General features: G+C 43.1%; 1 protein-coding gene across 1 annotated transcript in view; it reads right to left on the bottom strand.

Moving 5' to 3' along the window:
- The window catches only part of LOC139382534 (delta and Notch-like epidermal growth factor-related receptor), an 83,388-nt gene extending 63,664 nt beyond the window's left edge, over positions 1-19,724 (bottom strand). Inside the window, exon 1 of the mRNA XM_071126632.1 lies at positions 19,246-19,724. Coding sequence (XP_070982733.1) covers positions 19,246-19,545 — 300 coding nt within the window. The 5' untranslated portion in view covers positions 19,546-19,724. The remainder of the gene's footprint in view (positions 1-19,245) is intronic.
- Positions 19,725-26,096: the final 6,372 nt, after the last annotated feature.

Genomic DNA, 26,096 nt, shown 5'->3' with positions numbered 1-26,096 from the left:
CACTCATACTGTACAGTACTGTGAGGGTTCTAGTTCTCATCAACATGTATAGTATAATCACTCATACTGTACAGTACTGTGGGGGTTCTAGTTCTCATCAACATGTATAATATAACACTCATACTGTACAGTACTGTGAGGGTTCTAGTTCTCATCAACATGTATAGTATAATCATCATTAGTGTACAGTACTGTGAGGGTTCTAGTTCTCATCAACATGTATAATATAATCACTCATACTGTACAGTACTGTGGGGGTTCTAGTTCTCATCAACATGTAGAGTATAATCACTCATACTGTACAGTACTGTGAGGGTTCTAGTTCTCATCAACATGTATAGTATAATCATCATTAGTGTACAGTACTGTGAGGGTTCTAGTTCTCATCAACATTTATAATATAATCACTCATACTGTACAGTACTGTGAGGGTTCTAGTTCTCATCAACATGTATAATATAATCACTCATACTGTACAGTACTGTGAGGGTTCTAGTTCTCATCAACATGTATAGTATAATCACTCATACTGTACAGTACTGTGAGGGTTCTAGTTCTCATCAACATGTATAGTATAATCACTCATACTGTACAGTACTGTGAGGGTTCTAGTTCTCATCAACATGTATAGTATAATCACTCATACTGTACAGTACTGTGAGGGTTCTAGTTCTCATCAACATGTGTAGTATAATCACTCATACTGTACAGTACTGTGAGGGTTCTAGTTCTCATCAACATGTATAGTATAATCATCATTACTGTACAGTACTGTGAGGGTTCTAGTTCTCATCAACATGTCTAGTATAATCACTCATACTGTACAGTACTGTGAGGGTTCTAGTTCTCATCAACATGTATAGTATAATCATCATTAGTGTACAGTACTGTGAGGGTTCTAGTTCTCATCAACATGTATAGTATAATCATCATTAGTGTACAGTACTGTGAGGGTTCTAGTTCTCATCAACATGTAGAGTATAATCACTCATACTGTACAGTACTGTGAGGGTTCTAGTTCTCATCAACATGTATAGTATAATCACTCATACTGTACAGTACTGTGAGGGTTCTAGTTCTCATCAACATGTATAATATAACACTCATACTGTACAGTACTGTGAGGGTTCTAGTTCTCATCAACATGTATAGTATAATCATCATTACTGTACAGTACTGTGGGGGTTCTAGTTCTCATCAACATGTATAATATAACACTCATACTGTACAGTACTGTGAGGGTTCTAGTTCTCATCAACATGTAGAGTATAATCACCATTAGTGTACAGTACTGTGAGGGTTCTAGTTCTCATCAACATGTATAGTATAATCATCATTACTGTACAGTACTGTGAGGGTTCTAGTTCTCATCAACATGTAGAGTATAATCACTCATATTGTACAGTACTGTGAGGGTTCTAGTTCTCATCAACATGTATAGTATAATCACCATTAGTGTACAGTACTGTGAGGGTTCTAGTTCTCATCAACATGTATAGTATAATCACCATTAGTGTACAGTACTGTGAGGGTTCTAGTTCTCATCAACATGTATAGTATAATCATCATTACTGTACAGTACTGTGAGGGTTCTAGTTCTCATCAACATGTCTAGTATAATCACTCATACTATTCAGTACTGTGAGGGTTCTAGTTCTCATCAACATGTATAGTATAATCACTCATATTGTACAGTACTGTGGGGGTTCTAGTTCTCATCAACATGTATAGTATAATCACCATTAGTGTACAGTACTGTGAGGGTTCTAGTTCTCATCAACATGTGTAGTATAATCACTCATACTGTACAGTACTGTGAGGGTTCTAGTTCTCATCAACATGTGTAGTATAATCACTCATACTGTACAGTACTGTGAGGGTTCTAGTTCTCATCAACATGTATAGTATAATCACCATTTCTGTACAGTACATTGAGGGTTCTAGTTCTCATCAACATGTATAGTATAATCACTCATACTGTACAGTACTGTGAGGGTTCTAGTTCTCATCAACATGTCTAGTATAATCACTCATACTGTACAGTACTGTGAGGGTTATAGTTCTCGCTCTCTCCTGCATTTGGCCACAAGTTCTCATCAACATCACATCTTATGTCTTCTCTGGCGATGCATCTTGGAAAGTATCTTCTGGAATGTCTAATCCAACCCTGGCAGTCTTCAGGAGAAGTGTCTCCACACCCTGGCAGTCTTCACGAGAAGTGTCTCCACAACCTGCCAGTCTTCAGGAGAAGTGTCTCCACACCCTGGCAGACTTCAGGAGAAGTGTCTCCACACCCTGCCAGTCTTCAGGAGAAGTGTCTCCACACCCTGCCAGTCTTCAGGAGAAGTGTCTCCACACCCTGCCAGTCTTCAGGAGAAGACAGTCTTCAGGAGAAGTGTCTCCACAACCTGCCAGTCTTCAGGAGAAGTGTCTCCACACCCTGCCAGTCTTCAGGAAAAGTGTCTCCACACCCTGCCAGTCTTCAGGAGAAGTGTCTCCACACTCTGCATTCATGGCATCCAGTAAGGACATCTGGTCATGTGGATGGTGGTCATAAACCTTCCACCTCCACGCAGAGAAAAACTCCTCTATGTGGTTTAGGAAGGGGGAGTATGGAGGCAGGAATAGGACTGACATCCTGGGATGTGCAGCAAACCAGTCTGACTGCAGCAGAGTGGTGCAATGCCACATTATCCCACACAACAACGAAGGTAGGGGAGTTTCTTGCCCCTCTCTCCTCCTCTGGCAGAAGTTGATTATGCAGGTCATCCAGATAAGAAATGAGCTTCTCTGTATTGTAGGTGAGTGGTTTGTGTAACAGCAAACCATCATTGGACAGTGCTGCACACATTGTGATGTTAGCTCCCCTCTGGCCTGGGACATCCACAGTTGCTCTCTGTCTGTATTTCTTCCCCTGCGGCGTGTTTTTGCCAGGTTGAACCCAGCTTCATCCTCAAAGATGAATGTACGTGCAGTTTGCCTGGCTTCCATCTCCATTACTCTCTAAAATACGGTAAATCCACAGTTTTACAGTACTTTACATTATGCATAGCTGTGTATGTACCCTGTTTGGTTATTGAACAGACATATTGATACCGCAGTTCTTTCACACGGTCACCGTTTCTCTCAAAGGGTGCAGTGTACAACTGCTTCATCCTTGTTTCATATTTCTCTAGGACTCTGGTAACTGTCGTTGTGCTGACCGTATTCACATTCCCAAAAGTGATAATGTCTGCCAGCACTCTGTCCCGAATTTCCCGCAGTTTTATTGCATTGTTGCCAATTACCATGTCAACAATGGAAATTTCCTGCGTATTGTGAAGAATCTCGTCCTCCTCTTCTGAGGAGGAGAAGCGAGAAGGATCGGAGGACCAAAACGCAGCGTGGTAAGTGTCCATAATGTTTATTTTAAAACAAACTGAACACTACGAAATACAAAACAATAAACAGTCCCGTGTGGCGATAAACACTGACATGGAAGACAAACACCCACAAACCAAAAGTGAAACCCAGGCTACCTAAGTATGATTCTCAATCAGAGACAACTAACGACACCTGCCTCTGATTGAGAACCATACTAGGCCGAACACAAAAACCAACATAGAAAAACAAACATAGACTGCCCACCCCAACTCACGCCCTGACCATACTTAAACAAAGAATAAAATAACAGAACTATGGTCAGAACGTGACACGCATCTGATAATATTCTGCTTCTCCCTCCAGTGGGAGAGAGACCTTTGGATCCTATTGAAATACACAAAACAGTCAATATATTTCAAAATGTCAGTACATGTAAAAATGCGAACATACTGTATTGTACTCTAAATTGTAGTTAAATTATCATTGAAGGATGCACATCTCACCTGTTGTTTTGCCGGAAAATTCGTACTATTGATGCAACTGTTGAACGCTGCAGATTTGGTTGCACCCTTAAACCGGCCTCTCTCAAAGAGAGACCATGGTTTACAACAGGGTCAATAATTGTGGCCCTTATCTCATCAGAGACCACCGCTCTTAGTGTTCCTCTCCTTTGTCCTCCATGCATTCTCCCTCTCCCTGCCACTCTTCTTTCCTCACCAATCAGCAATCAGTTGTGTTTGGAATGATTAAATATTCTGCTGAGATGTTCTATACAGTGCCTTGCAAAAGTATTCATCCAACTTGGTGTTTTTTCCTATTTTGTTGCATTACAACCTCTAATTTAAATGGATTTGTATTTGGATTTCACTGAATGGACGTACAGAAAATAGTACAAATTGGTGAAGTGAAATAAAATAAAAATTGTTTAAAAAAATTCCAAAAAGAACAACTCAAGTGGTGTGAGAGTATGTATTCACCCCCTTTGCTATGAAGCCCCTAAATAAGATCTGGTGTGACCAATTACCTTCGGAAGTCACATAATTAGTTAAATAAAGTCCACCTGTGTGCAATCTAAGTGTCACATGGTCTTAGTATATATACACCTGATCTGAAAGGCCCCAGAGTCTGCAACACCACTAAGCAAAGGGCACCACCAAGGAAGCGGCACCATGAAGACCAAGGAGCTCTCCAAACAGGTCAGGGACAAAGTTGTGGAGAAGTACAGGGTTGAGTTATAAAGAAATATCTGAAACTTTGAACATCCCACGGAGCACCAATAAATCCATTATTCAAAAATGGAAAGAATATGGCACCACAACAAACCTGCCAAGAGAGGGCCGCACACCAAAACTCATAGACCAGGCAAGGAGGGCATTCATCAGAGAGGCAACAAAGAGACCAAAGATAACCCTGAAGGAGCTGCAAAGCTCCACAGCGGAGATTGGAGTATCTGTACCACTTTAAGCCCTATACTCCACAAAGCTGGGCTTTACGGAGGAGTGTCCAGAAAAAAAGCCTTTGCTTAAAAAAAAAATAAGCAAACACGTTTGGTGTTCGCCATAAGGCATGTGGTAGACTCCCCAAACTTATGGAAGAAGGTACTATGGTCAGATGAGACAAAAATTGAGTTTTTTGGCCATCAAGGAAAATGCTATGTCTGACACAAATCCAACACTTCTCATCACCCCAATAATACCATCCCCACAGTGAAGCATGGGGGTGGCAGCATCATGCTGTGGGTATGTTTTCCATCGGCAGGGACTGGGAAACTGGTCAGAATTGAAGGAATGATGGATGGTGCTAAATACAGGGAAATTCTTGAGGGAAACCTGTTTCAGTCTTCAGGAGATTTGAGACTAGGACGGAGGTTCACCTTCCAGCAGGACAATGACACTAAGCATACTGCTAAAGCAACACTCGAGTGGTTTAAGAGGAAACATTTAAATGTCTTGGAATGGCCTAGTCAAAGCACAGACCTCAATCCAATTGAGAATCTGTGGTATGACTTAAAGATTGCTGTACACCAGCAGAACCCATCCAACTTGAAGGAGTTGGAGCAGTTTTGTCTTGAAGAATGGGCAAAAATCCCAGTAGCTAGATGTGCCAAGCTTATAGAGATATACCCCAAGAGACTTGCAGCTGTAATTGCTGCAAAAGGTGGCTCTACAAAGTATTGACTTTGGGGGGTGAATAGTTATGCACACTCAAATGTTTAGTTTTTTTGTCTTATTTCTTGTTTGTTTCACAAGAAAAAAATATTTTGCGTCTTCAAAGTGGTAGGCATGTTGTGTAAATCAAATGATACAAACCCCCCAAAAATCCATTTTAATTCCAGGTTGTAAGGCAACAAAATCTGAAAAATGCCAAGGGGGTGAATACTTTCGCAAGCCACTGTATGTTTCAAACTAGTTACTGCAGAAATGCACGACATTTGCCATCATTCTGTTTTGAATGTGTTTTTAACAGTTTTGGAAACAGTGTGTTGCATTTGAAAACGTGCTGCAAATATATAGTTTTGCAGGTGGTGGAGTATGGATGAGAAAAGAGTTCATGGAATTCAGAAAATGTGGTCATTGAATACATTTTGTGTGAAAGCAATGAAAAATGATTCACAGTTTGGTCCACATACACTTCTGTTTCACTGACTGTGTGAAGAGTTTCGACAATGTGACTTCAGTTTTAAACAATGCATATTAGCAATTGGAAAAAACTGTAATACAAGCCCTTGTGTCCTGTCTCCCTTCTTCCCTCCTCGTTTCCAATCTCACTTGATCTCTTCCCCTCTTTCCTCAATTGTCGTGCTCTACAGTTTCATCACCACGACTAAAAAGACATCATGAGCATGATAAATCAACCCTCGTTATAAATAACACACGTATACTGTAAGACATTCTTATGTAAAGATCCCTTACTCCTCCAATAGATCACCACAAATTAGGTCACAATCCCACCCAATCAACCCACATGTAGATTACCAGCCAAAAGAGGGGATCAAGAGGTATAACTATGGGGAAGGAGAGAGAAAGGGAGCAAGGTCGTGCAAGAAAGAAAGAGAGAAAGAAAGATGGGAGAGGATGAAAGAGGTAGACAGCAAGAGCGATAATTGAGAGTACAGAGAGAGAACGAGAGAGAGAACAAAAGAGAGAGATAACAGAGTAAGAGAGAGGCAGAGGGAGAAGAGGGGGCGAGGAAGAGAGAACAGAGGAAGAGAATTAGGAGATAAGGAGTTTAGGGGTGGGCTGTCAGCAGTGGTCTATTTATACCAGAGTCTGACGTGTCTCTCTGGGCATAGTGTGGTGACCTCACAGGTCATTCATTACCTGGCTGTCTCTTTCGGCACACCATACTGGGGATAGCTAACTAAATAGCAAAAGCTGGAATAAACCTATTTTGACTGGGATGAAGTGTGTGTGTGTGTGTGTGTGTGTGTGTGTGTGTGTGTGTGTGTGTGTGTGTGTGTGTGTGTGTGTGTGTGTGTGTGTGTGTGTGTTAGTGTGTGTGTGTGTGCGCGCGCGTGCATTTGAACAGAAGGACTTCAATTAGTTTTTAGGTCTTGCTCGTTTCTGTTTGCTACAGTTAATCAGTATGTAACATCCACACACAGTCAACACACGGTCATACCCAGTCACTCGCTCCCAGAGCTCCTCTGCTAAATGGAGGAGAGCCAATCACAGCTGGCCTGGGTGAAGATCTATTTCATACACCATAATGATTGATATATGAGATGCCTGTTCACTCTGACCTATATACCTACTCCTCCCTGCTGCCTGACAGACAGACAGTAAAAATACCACAAAAGAGCCCTGTTAAGCCTTAGCTTGTGTCATGTTGGTAACAATGATTCAGGAGACAGGCGCAGGAATGCGTAATAATTTTTTTATTATATCCCAAATGGCACACATACACAATCCATGTCTCAATTGTCTCAAGGCTTAAAAATCCTTATTTTACCTGTCTCTCCCCTTTATCTACATGGAAAGAGCAGGTGTACATGGTGTTTTGAACACTCAGTGTTTATACAGTGCCTTCGGAAAGTATTCAGACCCCTTGAATTTTTCCACATTTTGTTATGTTACAGCCTTATTCTAAAATGGATTAAAAAAACAATTTCCTGGGGGCGCTAGAGAGCATGCTATGGAGTAGACGTGCTCTGCTAGAGCTCTGCTCAATTTTTAACTTCTCACAACCTATAAATTCAAACATTGTCTGGCAATATGACAAAGGGAAAAGGCACCAAGAAAGGGGCGCTAAACAAGATAATTTGAATGAGATAGACAACGAACCAATTTCAACATCGCAGACCCACGAGGAGTTAGCTGAAGATGCTATCTACCAAGAGTTCCCCACAGAACCTGCTCAAAGTGACCTACTGGCTGCCATAAACTCACTAAGCAAGATGGTGGACATAAGGTTGGCTGATATCTCAAAGAGTATTGACTGAAACTGTGAAGTCAACTCAGAGAAGGGTGCATGAGGTTGAGCAGACGACAGTCGATCATGAGGCCAGGCTACAGGACATAGAGAAAACCCGATTGGAAATGCTCAAGTCGCATTCAAGACTCCAGAACATCCGAATATTTGGGATCCAGGAGGACACTGAGAAAGCGAAACCCACTGAATTTGTCTCGGGGGCTGAAACCGTCATTGCTGGGGAGTGAACACTTTCACAACGGCCATCCTGATCGACCGTGCACACAGATCACAGGCAACGAAGCCGGACAGGGGCGCGCCACCAATGCCATTCATTGTACGGCTGCACTATCCCCAGACCAGGGATCTCATCCTCAAGCTGGCTAGTCAAAAGTTCCCCCTTAACTACAACGGAGCCAGGGTATTCTTTCTACCCAGATCTTACCTTGGAGGTGAGGAACCAACGCAAAGAGTATGATGAGGTACGCAACAAATGCAGGGTGGCCATCATCTGATATGGATTCCTCTTCCCAGCCCGGTTTTAAGGTGACAGTCGAGGGATTAACACATACGTTTGACAACCCAAATGAGGCTAATCTGTTCTTGTCAAGCAAGCTCCTTGGCTGAGAATACCGAACGGCCGTGTCAACCGGCTAAATGCCCAAATACAGGCCAGGAATGTGTTTGAATTTCCTGCCTGACTTTTCAATCAGAAGATCAGAAGTTGGGACTTATATGATTGGTGAGATGTTGTGGCTAATATAGCATTGTTGCACATCATGTTTTAGCGCCACTCACCCCCTAACGTGAGAGTTAAGTGTTAAGTGTTATTTAATATTAGCGTATATGCGGAGCATCTATAGAGGACGAGTTAGTTGAAGCTGTAAGTCTAGACACCCTAAGGTTTGTGTGTTAGTCAAGGAGTGCTTTGTTTGGGCAAGTCACTCAGTAAAGGGACGGGAGGGGGGATGGGGTCTGTGTTTTATGTTGACGTTTATTAATACAGGTGGTATGACAAGTTCTGGCACTGCGGGACGTTTGTCTTTGGGGCTTTGTATGACAGCAACAATTTGCTCTAAAATAAGAAATGCCACATAGTGACAGAGCACAGAGTAGACCTGGTGGATAGTCAGCTGGAACTGTAATGGTTTAGGGCATATCGTGAAACGAGCTAAGGTTTTTTCTCATCTTAAATCACTGGGTGCTGACATAGTGCTTCTTCAAGAAACTCATATTAAACGCTCCGCTCAGGCCAAGCTACGAGTCGGCTGGATCGGTCAGATATACCAGTCTAACTATGATGCAAAAGTGAGAGGGGTAGCAAGGAAAAATATTCCTTTTGTTTACTCATCCTCGATTTCAGATCCTAATGGTCGGTATATTATTGTGGCTGGTACACTGAATTTCGAAACCAATAACCTTGGTCAATTTATATGGGCCCAACTTCGATGATCCATTATTTTTTCAAAGGGTATTTAAGGCCATACCAAATATCTCGGATGCAAGTGTTATTGTTCAAGGTGACTTTAACTGTACGTTAGATCCTCTTTTAGATAAACAGCTATCAAGGTCACAATCAAATGCCAGTGTCTGTCTAAATACATTGATGACAAACCTTAATTAACATTGTCGATATTTGGCACACCCAACAGATTATTAACAGGGATTATTCAGGGATTATTCTTTATTTTCATCAGTTCATAAATCATATTCCAGAATTGACTCCAAACTAATTTCAGCAGCTGCATCGATTACCTATCACCCTATTCTAATTACGGACCACTCTCCTCTGTCCATGGTGCTGAAACTCGACAAGATGTCTACAGGTCGGCGACCGTGGCGCTTAGACGCATACCTGTTGAAAGATGAGACTTTTTGTCAGTATTTGAAGGAGCAGATTGCCTTTTTCCTCGGAACTAACGACATGGGGGATGTTGACGACTCCACCCTTTGGGAATCTCTAAAGGCTGTGATTAGAGGTTACATTATTTCTTATACATCAGAGAGGAAGAAACGCGCCAATACTAGGCTGAGAGAAATTCAAAGAGAGTTAGGGGAACAGGATAACGTTTTTAGGACGAATTCCTCATATACAGTCCTTGAGAAGATCACAACGTTGAAATATGAATACAATACCATCCTCTCCAAACGGGTGGGCTCTTTACTTGCTAGAACGCAACAAAGTTATTTTGAACTGGGTGACAAACAACATAAATTATTAACAAGACAGCTATGGCATGTACAGGTATCTAGAGCTATTCACAAAATAAAAGTCAAGAAGGGTAAAATAATAACAGATCCGCAGGATATTAATAAATGCTTAACTTGATAAATACATTCTGCTCCTTCTCTGGCTACAAGATAAACTGTCAAAACAGTGAATTGATGCCGATATCACGGCCTGTGGATATGCAATTTCTGCAATCTACCCCATTTAGAACAGTGATGAACAAGTTCACAAGCCTTGGCATTGTAGTGACAAGAGACCTTGATCAGCTATTGAAAGTGAATTGGGACATGAACATTTATCAGCTTAAACAAAATATAGATTTTTGGAAAACTGCCTCTCTCTCTGGTTGGTTGTATAAACGCTATTAAAACGGTTGTCCTACCCAGGTTTCTTTACCTCTTCCAATGTCTACCCAATTTCATACCACAAAGCTATTTTAAGATACTGGATTCAATAGAAATTCCATTTTTATGGGATAACAAGGCAGCCAGAATTTCAAAGAAGCATTTAAGTACAAAATAGAGGGGGGCTTTGGCCTTCCTCACTTTAAACTGTATTATTGGGCTGCTAATCTGAACATCGTGTCTTTCTGGAGGGAAAGTTTACCTGCGATGAGACAGAAGGATATGCCTTCATGGCTTTTGATTGAACAGGCCTCCTGTCAACGTTCCTCACTCCCTGCACTTGTTAATAGTCCATCATGTGTGGAAAAAAGCCACTTATGACGCTAATCCAGTCATTTGTCATACTCTTAGGATCTGGAAACAGATTAGGTATTTTCTTAACATACCCACTGTATACATGACAGCCCGACATGCCTGAATAATGCTTTCAACCCTGCATTGGATGATAAGGTGTTTTCACAGTGGAGGGAGAAGGGGCTCACAACAATTGGTAACTTATACATTGATGGTCAGTTAGCTTCATTTCAACAATTACAGGGTAAGTTTAACATGTCAACAACACATTTTTTTCAGATACCTCCAAATCAGGAACTTCTTAAGGACACATATCCCACGATGTGGCATTAAGCCAAATAATGCTACATTAGATAGCTTGATCCTTGTCAAACCCCATTCAAAAGGGTCGGACTCTAGACTGTATGATGTGCTACAGGCCCACATAGAGGTATCCACAGACACTATTAAAAGGGCTTGAGAACAATAACTTGGTTCAGAAATCTCAGATGAGGACTGGGTAGAAGCTCTCAGGAATATAAACCACAGTTCAGTGAATGCCAGACACAACCTTGTACAGTTTAAGGTGATACATAGGTTACATTACTCAAAAGTAAAACTGCATAAAATATTCCCGGACACCTCACCACTGTGTGAGAGGTGCAAGCAGGATGAGGGGACGTTGACCCACTTATTCTGGACATGTCCTAAGTTCCATGCTTACTGGGCTCTCATTTTTATTTACTTATCTAATGCCTTCAATGGAGTTCTAGCCCCAGACCCATTGATCGCTCTGTTTGGTACAGTTGATGGGAATAACCAGGAGGGGAAGGTTGTCTCTCTTTGTACTCTATTAGCCAAAAGGCTAATTTTGCAATTTAGGAGTATTGGAGACGGTACCTACCTTTGGAATGTGGCTACGGGATTTAGGGAATGTAATACATATGGAAAAGATTCGATACAATACCTCCAATAGTATTCCAAGTATTGAACACTTTTTTGGTTAAATCAAATCAAATCAAATTTTATTTGTCACATACACATGGTTAGCAGATGTTAATGCGAGTGTAGCGAAATGCTTGTGCTTCTAGTTCCGACAATGCAGTAATAACCAACAAGTAATCTAACTAACAATTCCAAAACTACTGTCTTATACACAGTGTAAGGGGATAAAGAATATGTACATAAGGATATATGAATGAGTGATGGTACAGAGCAGCATAGGCAGGATACAGTAGATGGTATCGAGTACAGTATATACATGAGGTGAGTATGTAAACAAAGTGGCATAGTTAAAGTGGCTAGTGATACATGCATTACATAAGGATGCAGTCGATGATATAGAGTACAGTATATACGTATGCATATGAGATGAATAATGTAGGGTAAGTAACATTATATAAGGTGGCATTGTTTAAAGTGGCTAGTGATATATTTACATCATTTCCCATCAATTCCCATTATTAAAGTGGCTGGAGTTGAGTCAGTGTCAGTGTGTTGGCAGCAGCCACTCAATGTTAGTGGTGGCTGTTTATGGCTGGTTACTACAGGAGTCCACATGTGTTATTTCATAGAGTTTCATAGAGTCTTCACTATTATAGTACAATGTAGAAAATATTAAAAAATTAAGAAAAACCCTTGAATGAGTAGGTGTGTCCAGACTTTTGACTGGTACTTTATATACACAACTCAAGTAGATGTTTCACTTTGGAATTATCCAACCAATTTCTTGAGATTACAAGCGATGAAATCAATTTCCTGTTAATCAAGATATTAAGTTTGTTCCATAACATGAAATAATGACTCCAAACACCTTCTTTACATATTAACTGGTTACAACATTGTAACCAGATGTTGACCAGCTCATCAGTTGAAACCTTCCCAGGCTCTTCAGCATCACAGTGTTTATGCAGATATAATTTAAGATTCACATATAATCATGAAAAAGAACACAAAAACAGATCACATTACCTGGAATGACATTCACTGTCTCTTGTTGAAGATTCGATCCAAAGATGAAGGCAGAGACTATATAATGATATAATAGTAAAATATTGAATCAAGCAGCTGCAGGGGAGATCTATCTTTGACTTCACAGGGAAGAACGCAATGAATAAACGGTTACACTTATGTAGTTGGAGGTAATAATACAATCATATTGTTTACACAACAGTTATTTTATACAAGCAACAGTTCCGGGACACAAAGGCCTTGTGTTAGAGTGCAGACATACCAGGAGTCTATGAAAGGCAGGACATCACAGTCCAACGCAGAACATGTCCCTTGAGAAGCTACAATGGCTCAACGCAAATTCTGCCACCACATACTGGTGGCCAAAAAGAACAACCTGAAGGCCACACCGCCAACAGGCCACTTCTCCAACTCTTCTGAGAGAGATCACATTGATCTGTCAAATTCATGATTTGATTTCAGACTAATTCAATAGAATAGGTTGGATGAACGTGTCATTTTGGATGATACCAATCAGATAAAGAACTTCAGATGAACAACAGTGCCGTTCTGTATATGTCTGCCTGCTTGTCCTTGTGATCCTGTATGGCTCAGTTGGTAGCGCATGGCATTAACAACGTCAGGGTTGTGAGTTCAATTCCCAGGGCCATCCATATGTAAAATGTAGGCACGTACGACTGTAAGCCATTTTGCATTAAAAACGTCTGCTACACGGCATATATATTAGTGTCTGTCTCCTCATTAGGCCTCTTTCATCGTCTGCCATGGACACCGCAGATGGAGTGTTTGGTATCTGAGGTAAAACAACAGGCCTCCTTTAGATTAAGCCCCCGTTTAGTGTCTCAGGGACTCAGCAAAGCTGTTCAGGACGTACTCCAATACACAGAACATACTGGGTATCATCCCACACCGCCTCATTAAATGCTATTATGTTGACTGATAAACTGTCATCAGCTCAGATCTGTGTGTGTGTGTGTGTGTGTCTGCATGCCTGTCTATGTTTCTGTGTGTGTAAGCTATAACTCAGTGGAGACGGCAGGCAGATTTGGCTGCACTGTTGCTAAGAGACACCCTCCCCGGGATGAACGAAGGGCAAAAGTACAGGTGAGGATGACACACACTCGCTGGTGGTATCAGTCTCCGCATGCATGCACGCACGCACGCACGCACGCACGCACGCACGCACGCACGCACGCACGCACACACACACACAGGTAAACACAATATGACTGATGATTATTAGGAGGCATGTATACTAATGACCATGATGGTAAAGGGTGAGTACTTGCTAAGTAAGAGCAGCATGCGTTTTACCCCCAGCCTTGTGACGCAAAGCCTAGGGCCGTAGAGGATATAAATAGCACTTAGGACAGACAGAGCAGAAACCTAAACACACCAGGCAAAAGAGCCTTTCTCTATCTAGGACAGAGCAAAAAGACACATCTCTGTGTCCTGTGACAACAGACAAAAAGAGTCATCTTCTCTCCAGTCCTCCTCCATCCCGCACCCGAACTGACATTGACCTGACAACAGCACCAATAAAGGATGAGACTAGAAAGGATAGGGTGGTGTCTGAGTTCCAGATCAGCTGGAGCTTTTAGCCAAATTCCCTAACGTTTGTCATGGAATAATAGTCTGGCAACCAGGTCATATTGGGATGGGTTGTGAGGTTGCCAGGTTAGATTTGGCTTATTGTAGCACAACTTCACAGAGCCTATTAAGGTTGGCAATGAAGGCCATATTGGCCATATCTATATGCATAGACCTCTCTCAGCCACAACGTTTCCTCAAGATCAAAAGGGCAGGTGATGTGTGATGTGGAAATGAGCAAGGCAATTGGCAGAGTGAGCGCTCTCTTCAGAGAAATATGGGCAACATCAGATTGAGAGGACATCACACTGAATATGAAATGATTGATGATGGCTAAAAAAGGTCATTCATCGTATTCGGTGACAGATTGTTGGTATGTATATTTTTCGAAATTAGCATTAACAACATCATTTTTTCTGATCTGCACATTCGCTAGGCTACCAGGATGTATAGAGAAATGACTCACTAAAATACGAGCTTCTTCTATGCCAAACTGAACAAACAAGGCTGAGAGAAAAAAATAGGGGATAAGATACTTCAGAGTGAGATAAAACTCAGATAAAGAGGGCAAGAGGGAGAGAGGAAATGAAAGGAAGAAAATGTAGAGAGCGAGACAAGGAGAGTAGAATACCCAAGGGGTGCTGTAGTCTAGAATGTTCCATGCTGCTGTTCTATTTCTTGTAGGACAAATGGGTGAGTGACAGGAGGAGACCGTCTGCAGAGCTGCAGGGCTGCAGAATGAGGTGTTTCAGTCCAGAACTGTCAGTCTGCAGCTGTCTGCCTTGCAGACAGTAGGACTCATACTCCCTGCTGCTAATGTTCAGGGGGATACTAGGACTGTATAGATCAACCTTACCTGACACCGTGGACCCACTACAACTTGCATACCACCCAAAGAGATCCATGGGTGATGCAATCGCCATTGCGCAGCACTCTGCCCCATCCCACCTGGATAAGAGGAATACTGTCATTAAGCTCAGGGCCCTGGGTCTGAAATCTCCCTCTGCAACTGGATCCTATACTTCCTGACGGGCAGACCCCAGGTGGTGAGGGTAGGTAACAACATTTCCACCACGCTGACCCTCAACACGCGGTCCCCCCATAAATGCGTGCCCCTAAGGTGTCCACATGCTTCCCAGCTGAAGCAGGTTGGAAGAGTTTGTGCATATATTATGGCGAAATTTTGTGACATTTCTGTTAGTTTTGGACTATGGTAAGTTTTCTTTGGGCTGTTCGGGCACACAACATTTATTCTAGAGGCAAGCAGAAGTCGGTATACGAAGTGGGTTACGAAGTCGATAGCCGAAGTTGGTATACGAAGTCGGTAGCCGAAGTCTTCGCCCCTTCGTCAGTGATTGGTCTACAGTAGGGATTCTTCAATGTCATTCAAAGAGAGACGGCTTGTTTTCATGAACATTTCTTCATTGAGTAATACTGCACCAAACATATTCGTTAGATGTAAAATTGCGCGACCAAGATATACTCGGCAAAAACTTCAAAATGAATGACAGATTTCTTGAGTTATCTTAGATTAATTCTGACTAGTGTATACTGGCTACGGCGTCTCTGGTTTTCCAAGCAAAGGTATTTTAAGGGAGTATGCGATCACTCTTGTTCGGTTCGCCTATCCGACTTCGGCTAGGTGCCAGCCAAGCTGAATCATACTGACTCCTTTAGAGACTGTTTGCACTGACTCTCCACACATCCAACCTTTACACACAAGCACGCACGCACACACACAGATCACAGTTGACTAGCAGGGGGAGAGAGTGAGTTCCTGTTCAACCTGTTGATTCTCTCTCAGACCGCAAGCAGTCTTATCTGGCTTGTCAGCACTGGAATAAAACGACATCAATTCTAATCCAAACATTATGATCTGATGATAAAGATGACGCCGTCTCCCAAAACACAACACCGTACATTCCCTGTGCCAGTCTCTCGACGATACTGCAATGATCATGTAAATGCTGTCATGAGTACTCCCTCTGCAGTTTTCGGATAAAAAGCTGTGTGGGTATTACCATATTCCTTGTGGCTTCTATCTTTCTGCTTCCCTAAAAAGCAGGGGATATCAAAGCAGCTCAGACCAAGACCAAAGGGCTGTGTGGCGATGCATCTTGAGCTCTCCTTAACCGGATGGTGCTGAAACGCTAGAAAATATGCCGTAGCTCTGTATCTGCAGCAGCCCAGAGACTCTGCACAAGCAGATCAAAACCACCACTCACTATGGGACAGTCCCTTCTCCTAGTATCCCAGATGTTAGTATTCTGCAGGACCCTGTGCATAGGAGAGGGGATTGAGGGGGACTGAGTGACCCCCCCCCCCCCCCCCCCCTGGTGGTGAGGGGGACTGAGGAGCAGCAAGGAGCCATTATGGGTGCTGGGAGGGTGCTATCTATAACCTAAAGGGTTATTTGGCTGTTCCCATAGGAGAATCCATTGAAGAACCCTTTTTGGTTCCAGGTAGAACCCTTTTGGGTTCGATATAAAACCCTTTCCACAGAGGGTTCTACATGGAACCCAAAAGGGTTCTACCTGGAACCAAAAAAAAGGTTATCCTTTGTGGACAGCCAAAGAACTGTTTTGGAACCCTTTTTTTTAAGAATGTAGGGTGCACAAACTCCTCTCAACTTCGAGATTCAGAAAACATTCAAAGCCGTGATACACAACACCCTTAACTAGTGGTTCTTGGTAAATAGAGCCACCTGCCACTGGAACCAGCTCAAACAGTTTCCATTAATGAGAAGCCTCCACACAATCTTCAGAAAAGTGCAGAGCTCAAACAAAATCCTTGCTAGGAATCATTGGAAGTGAGTGACCTCATAGAGAGGTATACTTTGTAATGGTAAACACAAAATACTCGTAGAGAGGTATTCTTTGTAATGGTAAACACAAAATACTCATAGAGAGGTATACTTTGTAATGGTAAACACAAAATGCTGGGGCAATGAGATTAAGTGTACCCAGCTCAACAATTCACTATTCAGTGTCTCATAATGCTGAAAGGCTGACCAATCCAATAAGAGCTGCTTGTGTGCTCGTCTTTAGGGAGTGATACACTCTACAGAGTCCCTGACACTGACACGCAACCTGATTGTAGAGGATCTTTGCACATCTATCAGAGCACAACCGGTCTTTCATTAATGAATAAGCCATGGCCCTGGAGACTCATGGGCAAATAACTTACGGATACACAAGCAGGAGAAATCTCACCTGGCGACAAGAAGCAATCCCTATTGGACCAGGTAATAGCTATAAGTACAGACTAGAGTGGGTAGAGGTTCAGGTAAACAAACAACTACTGAACACTTGATTCACACTATATGGCCGACCTGAACCATACTGTGCTGGCTCGGATATCTTATTTAAAACATTGTCCTTTCCAGTACGATTCCAGCAACTATGGTGTATGCATATCCTGGCCAGGCCAGCACAGCTTCTCTGTGCTTGATTTGTGAAAATGGACTGGTTTAATTAGATTAAACTAGATTAGATTAGATACCCAGTCTTTCCATAGCTCCCATCTGAACCAGTTCAGGATGAGACATGATGGTTTATATATATATATATATTTAACTAGGCAAGTCAGTTAAGAACAAATTCTTATTTACAATGACTGCGTGTGTCCCACCGACAAAACAGGTTGCTTACCGAATCCCTATTGACTGCTACTCAAGTTGCCATGGAGAAGGAGGGGATGAATGGGAAGGGGAAAGAAAAATCAATTACTCCCCAAAGAGTGGCTCTCATAGGCTGGCAGTGGCGGGCCTGTGGCGTGGAGGAGCGGAGTGGTTGTGACAGTAACAAACGGCAGCTGATGCCCTGATGCTCCATTTCTATTCCAGGAGTAGGAAACAAGGACAGCCAAGGAGATAGTAATAAGGTCCCTGAGTCACCTTGGTAGTTTGGTTATGAGATACAATGACGCTGGCTGCTGTTTGTCGTTTGTGGATGCACTCTCTTACACCAGAATGAGTCAGAGGCCTCACAGACTGAATCCTATTGCTACTGTAACTCCTGCAGTATTCACTACATGCAGTGATTAGTTGAGTCAACTCTGAGGCTAAGTTTCCTTGAGGAATACTACACAGAACTGGGTTAGGTAGGATTGAAATGCCAAACACGTTCTGCTATTTAGGTCATTCTGACAAGTGGTATGTGAAGCAAGGAAATTGGACTTTTCCATAGGAAAAAAGCCCAACCATTCAGGTCATTCACTCAGACGTGTCATTTATTCAAGCGCATCACCTCTACCACTGGCAAAGATGGTAAAGTTGTTCGAATAACTGGTCAAGTTATTTTCTCGCTGATGTGAGGAATCGTCACAAAATTCAAGGAGGGCCAAAACCCAATTCTCTCTCTCTCTCTCTCTCTCTCTCTCTCTCTCTCTCTCTCTCTCACACACACACACACATGTTTGTTTTACTATCCTTGTGGGGACCAAATAATTGATTCTCATTCAAAATCCTATTTTCCTTAAACCTAACGCTAAACCTAACCTTAACCCCAAACCCCTAAACCTAACTCTAAACTTAACCTTTAAGCCTAAAATTGACTTTCTCCTTGTGTCGAACAATGAAATGTCAGAATTTTCCTTGTTTTACTATCCTGGTGAACCAAACACACACACACACAAATACACAGAATATTGTATTTCAATATATTTCATTGACATCATCAGTTTTCAGGCTGATGAACCACATGCCTCTAACTATGAACAACTCAAGGATAATCCTGCTCAGCCTGTGACGCTTGGTTGTCTCCTACTCCGCTACTCTTCTCTACTCCTGTTGCCACAGCAACGCAACACTCCTCTTCACATCTCGCTCACAGCACATGCTGCCATTAAAAACCTAAAAAAATCCTTAAAAATCTTCAAGGGAGAAGAGAGAAAGAGAAGTGCAGATTATGTTGTATCGATATCAACAGTCCAAATATAATAGAACCAAGCAGGATAATATCAGACAGACAGACAGACGGGTACAGGCAGGTGGGTCAGGCTCACCTCACAGTTGCGTCCGGAGAAGCCGGAGGTGCAGGTGCAGCTGTAAGCCCAGGTGTTGGGCAGAGTGTCCTCTGTCTCCGGGTCGGAGGGTTGGGCCGAGCAGGCACCTCCGTTGAGACAGGGCCGTCCCTCGCAGGGGTCAGGCAGGGGAGTGGCCTGGGTGGGGTCAGCCTCAGCCGGGGCAGCCGTCTCCGGAGCAGGGGGCTCCAGATCAAGGGGGGAGGAGAAACCCCCACCCCCGGCACTCAGCAGAAGCAGGAGGAGGTAGAGGGGGCGCTGCGCGGCCACAGGCATCCTCATCTTCTCTTATGTACGTATAAACCTTATTTGTCACTCCCTCTCTGCGCTCTCTGTTCCTCTTAGCTCTGGCTCAGTGAGTAAGCTGCTGGTCGCTCTGCTATCTGTGTTTGTGGGTGAGGGAGCTGAATGGAGAGTGTGTGAGTGTGAGAGGCAGGCTGGTAGGGATGCTGTAGACTGGCTGTGTGCACTGCGACTGAGCAAGCGAGCTGACTGGCTGGCGAGGAGACTGAGGAGGGGGCTAGCTCCCGCCATCGCTCTGATTCATTGTGACGACAGATGACGACAGTCTTTCTCTCGCCCTATCTCCTGCACGCACACATACAAACACACAGTTGCGAGCACACATGCACATGGAAGCACGCACACACACAGTGTCATCATTCATACCCTCTCCTTGGACCTGGCATACCCATTTCTACTAGTTTTACCCCAAAGTTTCAGCTAAATAAATCTGGTCACAATTCACATTTGGAATGTTGCAAAGTATGTGCTTTTCAAAGCACTAAAACTGCACCACATAAGAGACATTCAGCAGAGCAAGTGGGGACACATTCCCATCTGCTACATTGGAGCAACATGGAGCTACAATCCATCACGGAAACTAAAAATATGAACTACTGGAACCAATACTTAAAAAAAATATTGGCACAAGATGGAGGGATTGTTGGAACATAACAAACGAAATGACACTTAATGAAAATGTTCCCTTAATCCAGTATTATACAAGAGACAATTCTCAAACTCTACAGCACAGCAACAGTCACAACAGTCACAATGACTCAATAATCCATGCATTCTGGGAATGCTATAAAGTCCAAAAGCTATGGGCGGAGTTAGAAAGTTGGCTGTCAGAAGTATTACAAAGTAAATGTGCTTTTAATCTGTATGTCTGCATATTGCAAGACATCACATGAGGGTGCAGTGAGATACCCATCGGGTTGAACGATACTCTTGTCAATTATCCTGAAAAATCTGATACTTAAAAACTGGGAATCAACCAATCCTCCATCGTTAAGACAATGGAAAAATCATATGCTTTATTATCTAAATATTGAAAGAGCGTGGGCGACGAAGAGGAACGCAATTTGAGGACGTGGTGGAGAGAAGTGCAGGCACTGGAGATAGGGGTGAGAACAGGTGGGTCTGGGCAGGTGTGATGTCGTTGATGTTTGTGTTCGTCTGTATGTTGTCTATTGAATGTTTCCGTTTTGTATTGTATGAAAAAGGAAAAGAAAAAATGTGTACTGAAAAAAGCAATCCGAGCAAAAATCCAAACAATACCCCCTCTCTTCAAATACTCTCAATTACTCAGCAACCAGTTCGTTCCCATGGCGATCCCTAGGTACCTGAACACTTGACAGTCATTATAGCTGTAATGTCTGTGACTATTGTGTCTCTCCATCACCTTCAGAGGTGAGCCCAGAGGTCAGTTCATGAACTACTGTACCTCTCACCATGCTCATCCACCAAACTCGGCCTATGAATGGCTCTACTCTTCATGGAGTAATAAAACCTTAGCAAGTTACAAGAATCAAAATAAATACATTTGCATAATAAATATAACAGACAGGTTATGAGAATTTTCTCAATCAGGAGTTTTCAGGAGTTTTAGAAGCCTAACTGAACCGTTCCCCAAAGACTAAGATTGTGTCCCAAATGGCACCCTCCTACTACTTATAGTGGCCTATGGGCTCTGGTCAAAAGTTGTGCGCTATGTAGGTAATAGGGTGCCATAATAAGTACAATAAATATTCCCTCTATCTGAATTGAATCTACCTGAATTGAATCTACCTGAATTGAATCTCATAAGGTTGGTATGATTCATGACCTTCATTTCGGTAAGTAAAAAGCCTTTGCAGGCAGCTACCTCAGAAAGTGACTCTGTCGCCATATCATGTGACCATGCGGTGTGGTCGATATGAAGCACGGTGGTCGTTAATAGCCCGTCAGCCCACCCGAGTCCCAACTCTCCCATTTCCATAATGAGTCTTCACACAGGCAAGTAAATCTGTCAGCTCAACCACTTTACTCATCTCACAGAGAGCCAGGTACTGTGCTGAAGCCAACTTATCTGCTAGCTGACTGGACTCGGCCCCTCACACACAATACATATCCACTGGGCCTAAGTAGGATGTAGATGGGGCGTGCAATATGCATGTGCATGAAAACAGTGAAATTACAGGCAGGAGTTACAGGGATACACATTTACAAAATCTGAAAAGGTTTGGTTCTTTTTTAAAGTATGCTTTGGCAATTCAGTGACATCATTTGGCATAAGCTAAGGACCCTGGGACTAAACACCTCCCTCTGCAACTGGATCCTGGATTTCCTGACGGGCCGCCCCCAGATGGTAAGGGTAGGTAACAACACATTCACCCGGGTGATCCTCAACACGGGGGACCCTCAGTGGTACGTGCTCAGTCTCCTCCTGTACTCTCTGTCCACTCATGCCTGCATGGCCAGGCATAACTCCAACACCATCATTAAGTGCCGATGACACAACAGTGGTAGGCCTGATCACGACAACGACGATACAGCCTATAGGGAGGTCAGAGACCTGGCCGGGTGGTGCCAGAATAACAACCTATCCCTCAACGTAACCAAGACTAAGGAGTTGATTGTGGACTACAGGAAAAGGAGGACCGAGCATGCCCCCATTCTCATCGACGGGGCTGCAGTGGAGCAGGTTGAGAGCTTCAAGTTCCTTGGTGTCCATATCACCAACAAACTAACATGGTCCAAGCACACCAAGACAGTTGTGAAGAGGGCACAACAAAACCCATTACCCGTCAGGAGACTGAAAAGATTTGGCATGGGTCCTCAGATCCTCAAAAGGTGCACCATCGAGAGCATCCTGTCTGGTTACATCACTGCCTGGTATGGCAACTGCTCAACCCCGACCGCAAGGCACTACAGAGGGTAGTGCGAACGGTCCAGTACATCACTGGGGCCAAGCTTCGTGCCATCCAGGACCTCTATACCAGGCGGTGTCAGAGGAAGTCCCTAAAAATTGTCAGACTCCAGCCGCCCTAGTCATAGACTGTTCTCTCTGCTACTGCACGGCAAGTAGCACTGGAGTGCCAATTCTAGGTCTAAACAGCTTCTACCCCCAAGCCATAAGACTCCTGAACATCTAATCAAATGGTTACCCATAACTATCTACAAGTACATTTTACCTCAACTAACCGGTGCCCCCGCACATCGACTCTGAACAGGTGTATGTATATACAGTGGGGCAAAAAAGTATTTAGTCAGCCAACAATTGTGCAAGTTCTCCCACTTAAAAAGATGAGAGAGGCCTGTAATTTCCATCATAGGTACACTTCAACTATGACAGACAAAATCAGAAAAAAAATCCTGAAAATCACATTGTAGGATTTTTAATGAATTTATTTGCATATTATGGTGGAAAATAAGTATTTGGTCACCTACAAACAAGCAAGGTTTCTGTCTCTCACAGACCTGTAGCTTCCTCTTTAAGAGGCTCCTCTGTCCTCCACTCGTTACCTGTATTAATGGCACCTGTTTGAACTTGTTATCAGTATAAAAGACACCTGTCAACAACCTCAAACAGTCACACTCCAAATTCCACTATGGCCAAGACCAAAGATCTGTCAAAGGACACCAGAAACAAAATTGTAGACCTGCACCAGGCTGGGAAGACTGAATCTGCAATAGGTAAGCAGCTTGGTTTGAAGAAATCAACTGTGGGAGCAATTATTAGGAAATGGAAGACATACAAGACCACTGATAATCTCCCTCGATCTGGGGCTCCACGCAAGATCTCACTCCGTGGGGTCAAAATGATCACAAGAACGGTGAGCAAAAATCCCAGAACCACACGGGGGACCTAGTGAATGACCTGCAGAGAGCTGGGACCAAAGTAACAAAGCCTACCATCAGTAACACACTACACCGCCAGGGACTCAAATCCTGCAGTGCCAGACGTGTCCCCCTGCTTAAGCCAGTACATGTCCAGGCCCGTCTGAAGTTTGCTAGAGAGCATTTGGATGATCCAGAAGAAGATTGAAAGAATGTCATATGGTCAGATGAAACCAAAATAGAACATTTTGGTAAAAACTCAACTCGTCGTGTTTGGAGGACAAAGAATGCTGAGTTGCATCCAAAGAACACCGTACCTACTGTGAAGCATGGGGGTGGAAACATCATGCTTTGGGGCTGTTTTTCTGCAAAGGGACCAGGACGACTTGATCCGTGTCAAGGAAAGAGTGAATGGGGCCATGTATCGTGAGATTTTGAGTGAAAACCTCCTTCCATCAGCAAGGCCATTGAAGATGAAACGTAGGTCTTTCAGCATGACAATGATCCCAAAAACACTGCCCGGGCAACAAAGTAGTGGCTTCATAAGGAGCATTTCAAGGTCCTGGAGTGGCCTTGCCTGTCTCCAGATCTCAACCCCATAGAAAATCTTTGGAGGGAGTTGAAAGTCCGCGTTGCCCAACAACAGCCCCAAAACATCACTGCTCTAGAGGAGATCTGCATGGAGGAATGGGCCAAAATACCAGCAACAGTGTGTGAAAACCTTGTGAAGACTTACAGAAAACGTTTGACCTCTGTCATTGCCAACAAAGGGTATATAACAAAGTATTGAGATAAACTTTTGTTATTGACCAAATACTTATTTAACACCATAATTTGAAAATAAATTCCCAAAAAATCCTACAATGTAGGCCTCCTGGGTGGCGCAGTGGTTAAGGGCGCTGTACTGCAGCGCCAGCTGTGCCATCAGAGACTCTGGGTTTGTGCCCAGGCTCTGTCGTAACCGACCGGGAGGTCCGTGGGGCGACGCACAATTGGCCTAGCGTCGTCCGGGTTAGGGAGGGCTTGGCCGGTAGGGATGTCCTTGTCTCATCGCGCACCAGCGACTCCTGTGGCGGGCCGGGCGCAGTGCGCGCTAACCAAGGTTGCCAGGTGCACGGTGTTTCCTCTGACACATTGGTGCTGCTGGCTTCCGGGTTGGATGCGCGCTGTGTTAAGAAGCAGTGCGGCTTGGTTGGATTGTGTATCGGAGGACGCATGACTTTCAACCTTCGTCTCTCCCGAGCCCGTACGGGAGTTGTAGCGATGAGACAAGATAGTAGCTACTAAAAAACAATTGGATACCACAAAATTGGGGAGAAAAAGGGGTAAAAAAAATTTATCATACATTGTGATTTTCTGGATTTAAAAATAAATTTGTCTGTCATAGTTGAAGTGTACCTATGATGAAAATTACATTTTAAGTGGGAAAACTTGTACAATTGGTGACTGACTAAAGACTTTTTTGCCCCACTGTAGTCTTGCTAGTGTTATTTTACTGCTGTTCTTTAATTACTTTGGACTTTTATTTTTTAACTGCATTGTTGGTTAGTGGATTGTAAGTAAGCATTTCACTCTAGGTCTACCTACACCAGTTGTATTCGGCGCATGTGACTAATCAAATTTGATTTGACAAAGACATTTCTTCTACATTATCTCCTTTTCGTAAGAATATATGCCAAACTTAAGGCAGAGTTGAGTTGTGCGCTGCATGTGAAACTGGGGGCACACAGCAGTGAACCCTATACGCCTTTGCAGCATCTCCAAACCCCCACTACCCAGTTACCCCTCCCCCAAAAAAATGTAACTGCAGTCAACTATGGTATTTGATCAGAGTAATTGCAGTTAACCTGCACTGCAGTAAACATTTATTTTGGATGCAATATTTGCAGCATACTGCACTCTACCTAGTTATTTTATGTTACCTTTCAGTTAAGAACAAATTCCTATTGACAATGAGGGCCTACCGGGGAACAGTGGGTTAACTGCCTTGTTCAGGGGCAGAACGATCCAGCAACTTTTTGGTTACTGTCCCAACGCTCTGACCACTAGTCTACCTGCCGCCCCAGTTATGCAACAGTGTTCTGCACGCTGACTGCAATCCTTTTTTATAAGGGAAGATGTTAAACAGCCTCCTTGGGTAGGAAAGGAAAATAAATTCCGCCAGAGATGACATTCAAGACCACCTCTCTGCCTGTCCCCTAGCATCTCCCTGGCCGTGACCCTACTCTGAGGGTGTCTCAGGCAAAGTTGAGATAACAAAAAATGCATTTCCAATTCACACTATTAGTATAACCTTTTACATATATAAAATAGGACAAATATAGGTGCCACCAAACTATACTGTATATCTCAATTGTCATGACCAAATCCATATCCCTCTCAGAACATTAACAATGGTTAAAAAAAAGAGGGATGAGTTCTTTAGAATGACTCGGTCCTTTCAAAGTAAATTGTGGTGTTTACTTCATCCACGCAGTTGATACATAAGGGCTTTGTCCACCAGTCACAGAAACATCAATCCTTCAAGTACTACTCTTAATAAACCATGACATCTAAATTGGTAGGGTCTGTGGTAATCAGCTGCTCATATAAAATATATAATCAGACATGTTATGAATCAAGCAACTCCTACTCCCATTGATCCCCTCTAGGATTATACCCGTCAGTCAAAACAACAGAATGGAGGATAAAAACAAACAGGAGGATGGATTAAATAAAGACAACACAGA

Source organism: Oncorhynchus clarkii, chromosome 24 (assembly GCF_045791955.1).
Source record: "Oncorhynchus clarkii lewisi isolate Uvic-CL-2024 chromosome 24, UVic_Ocla_1.0, whole genome shotgun sequence".
NCBI classification, from domain to species: domain Eukaryota; kingdom Metazoa; phylum Chordata; class Actinopteri; order Salmoniformes; family Salmonidae; genus Oncorhynchus; species Oncorhynchus clarkii.
The sequence above is the reverse complement of the archived record's forward strand: the minus strand, read 5'-3'. Positions and strand labels throughout refer to the sequence as shown.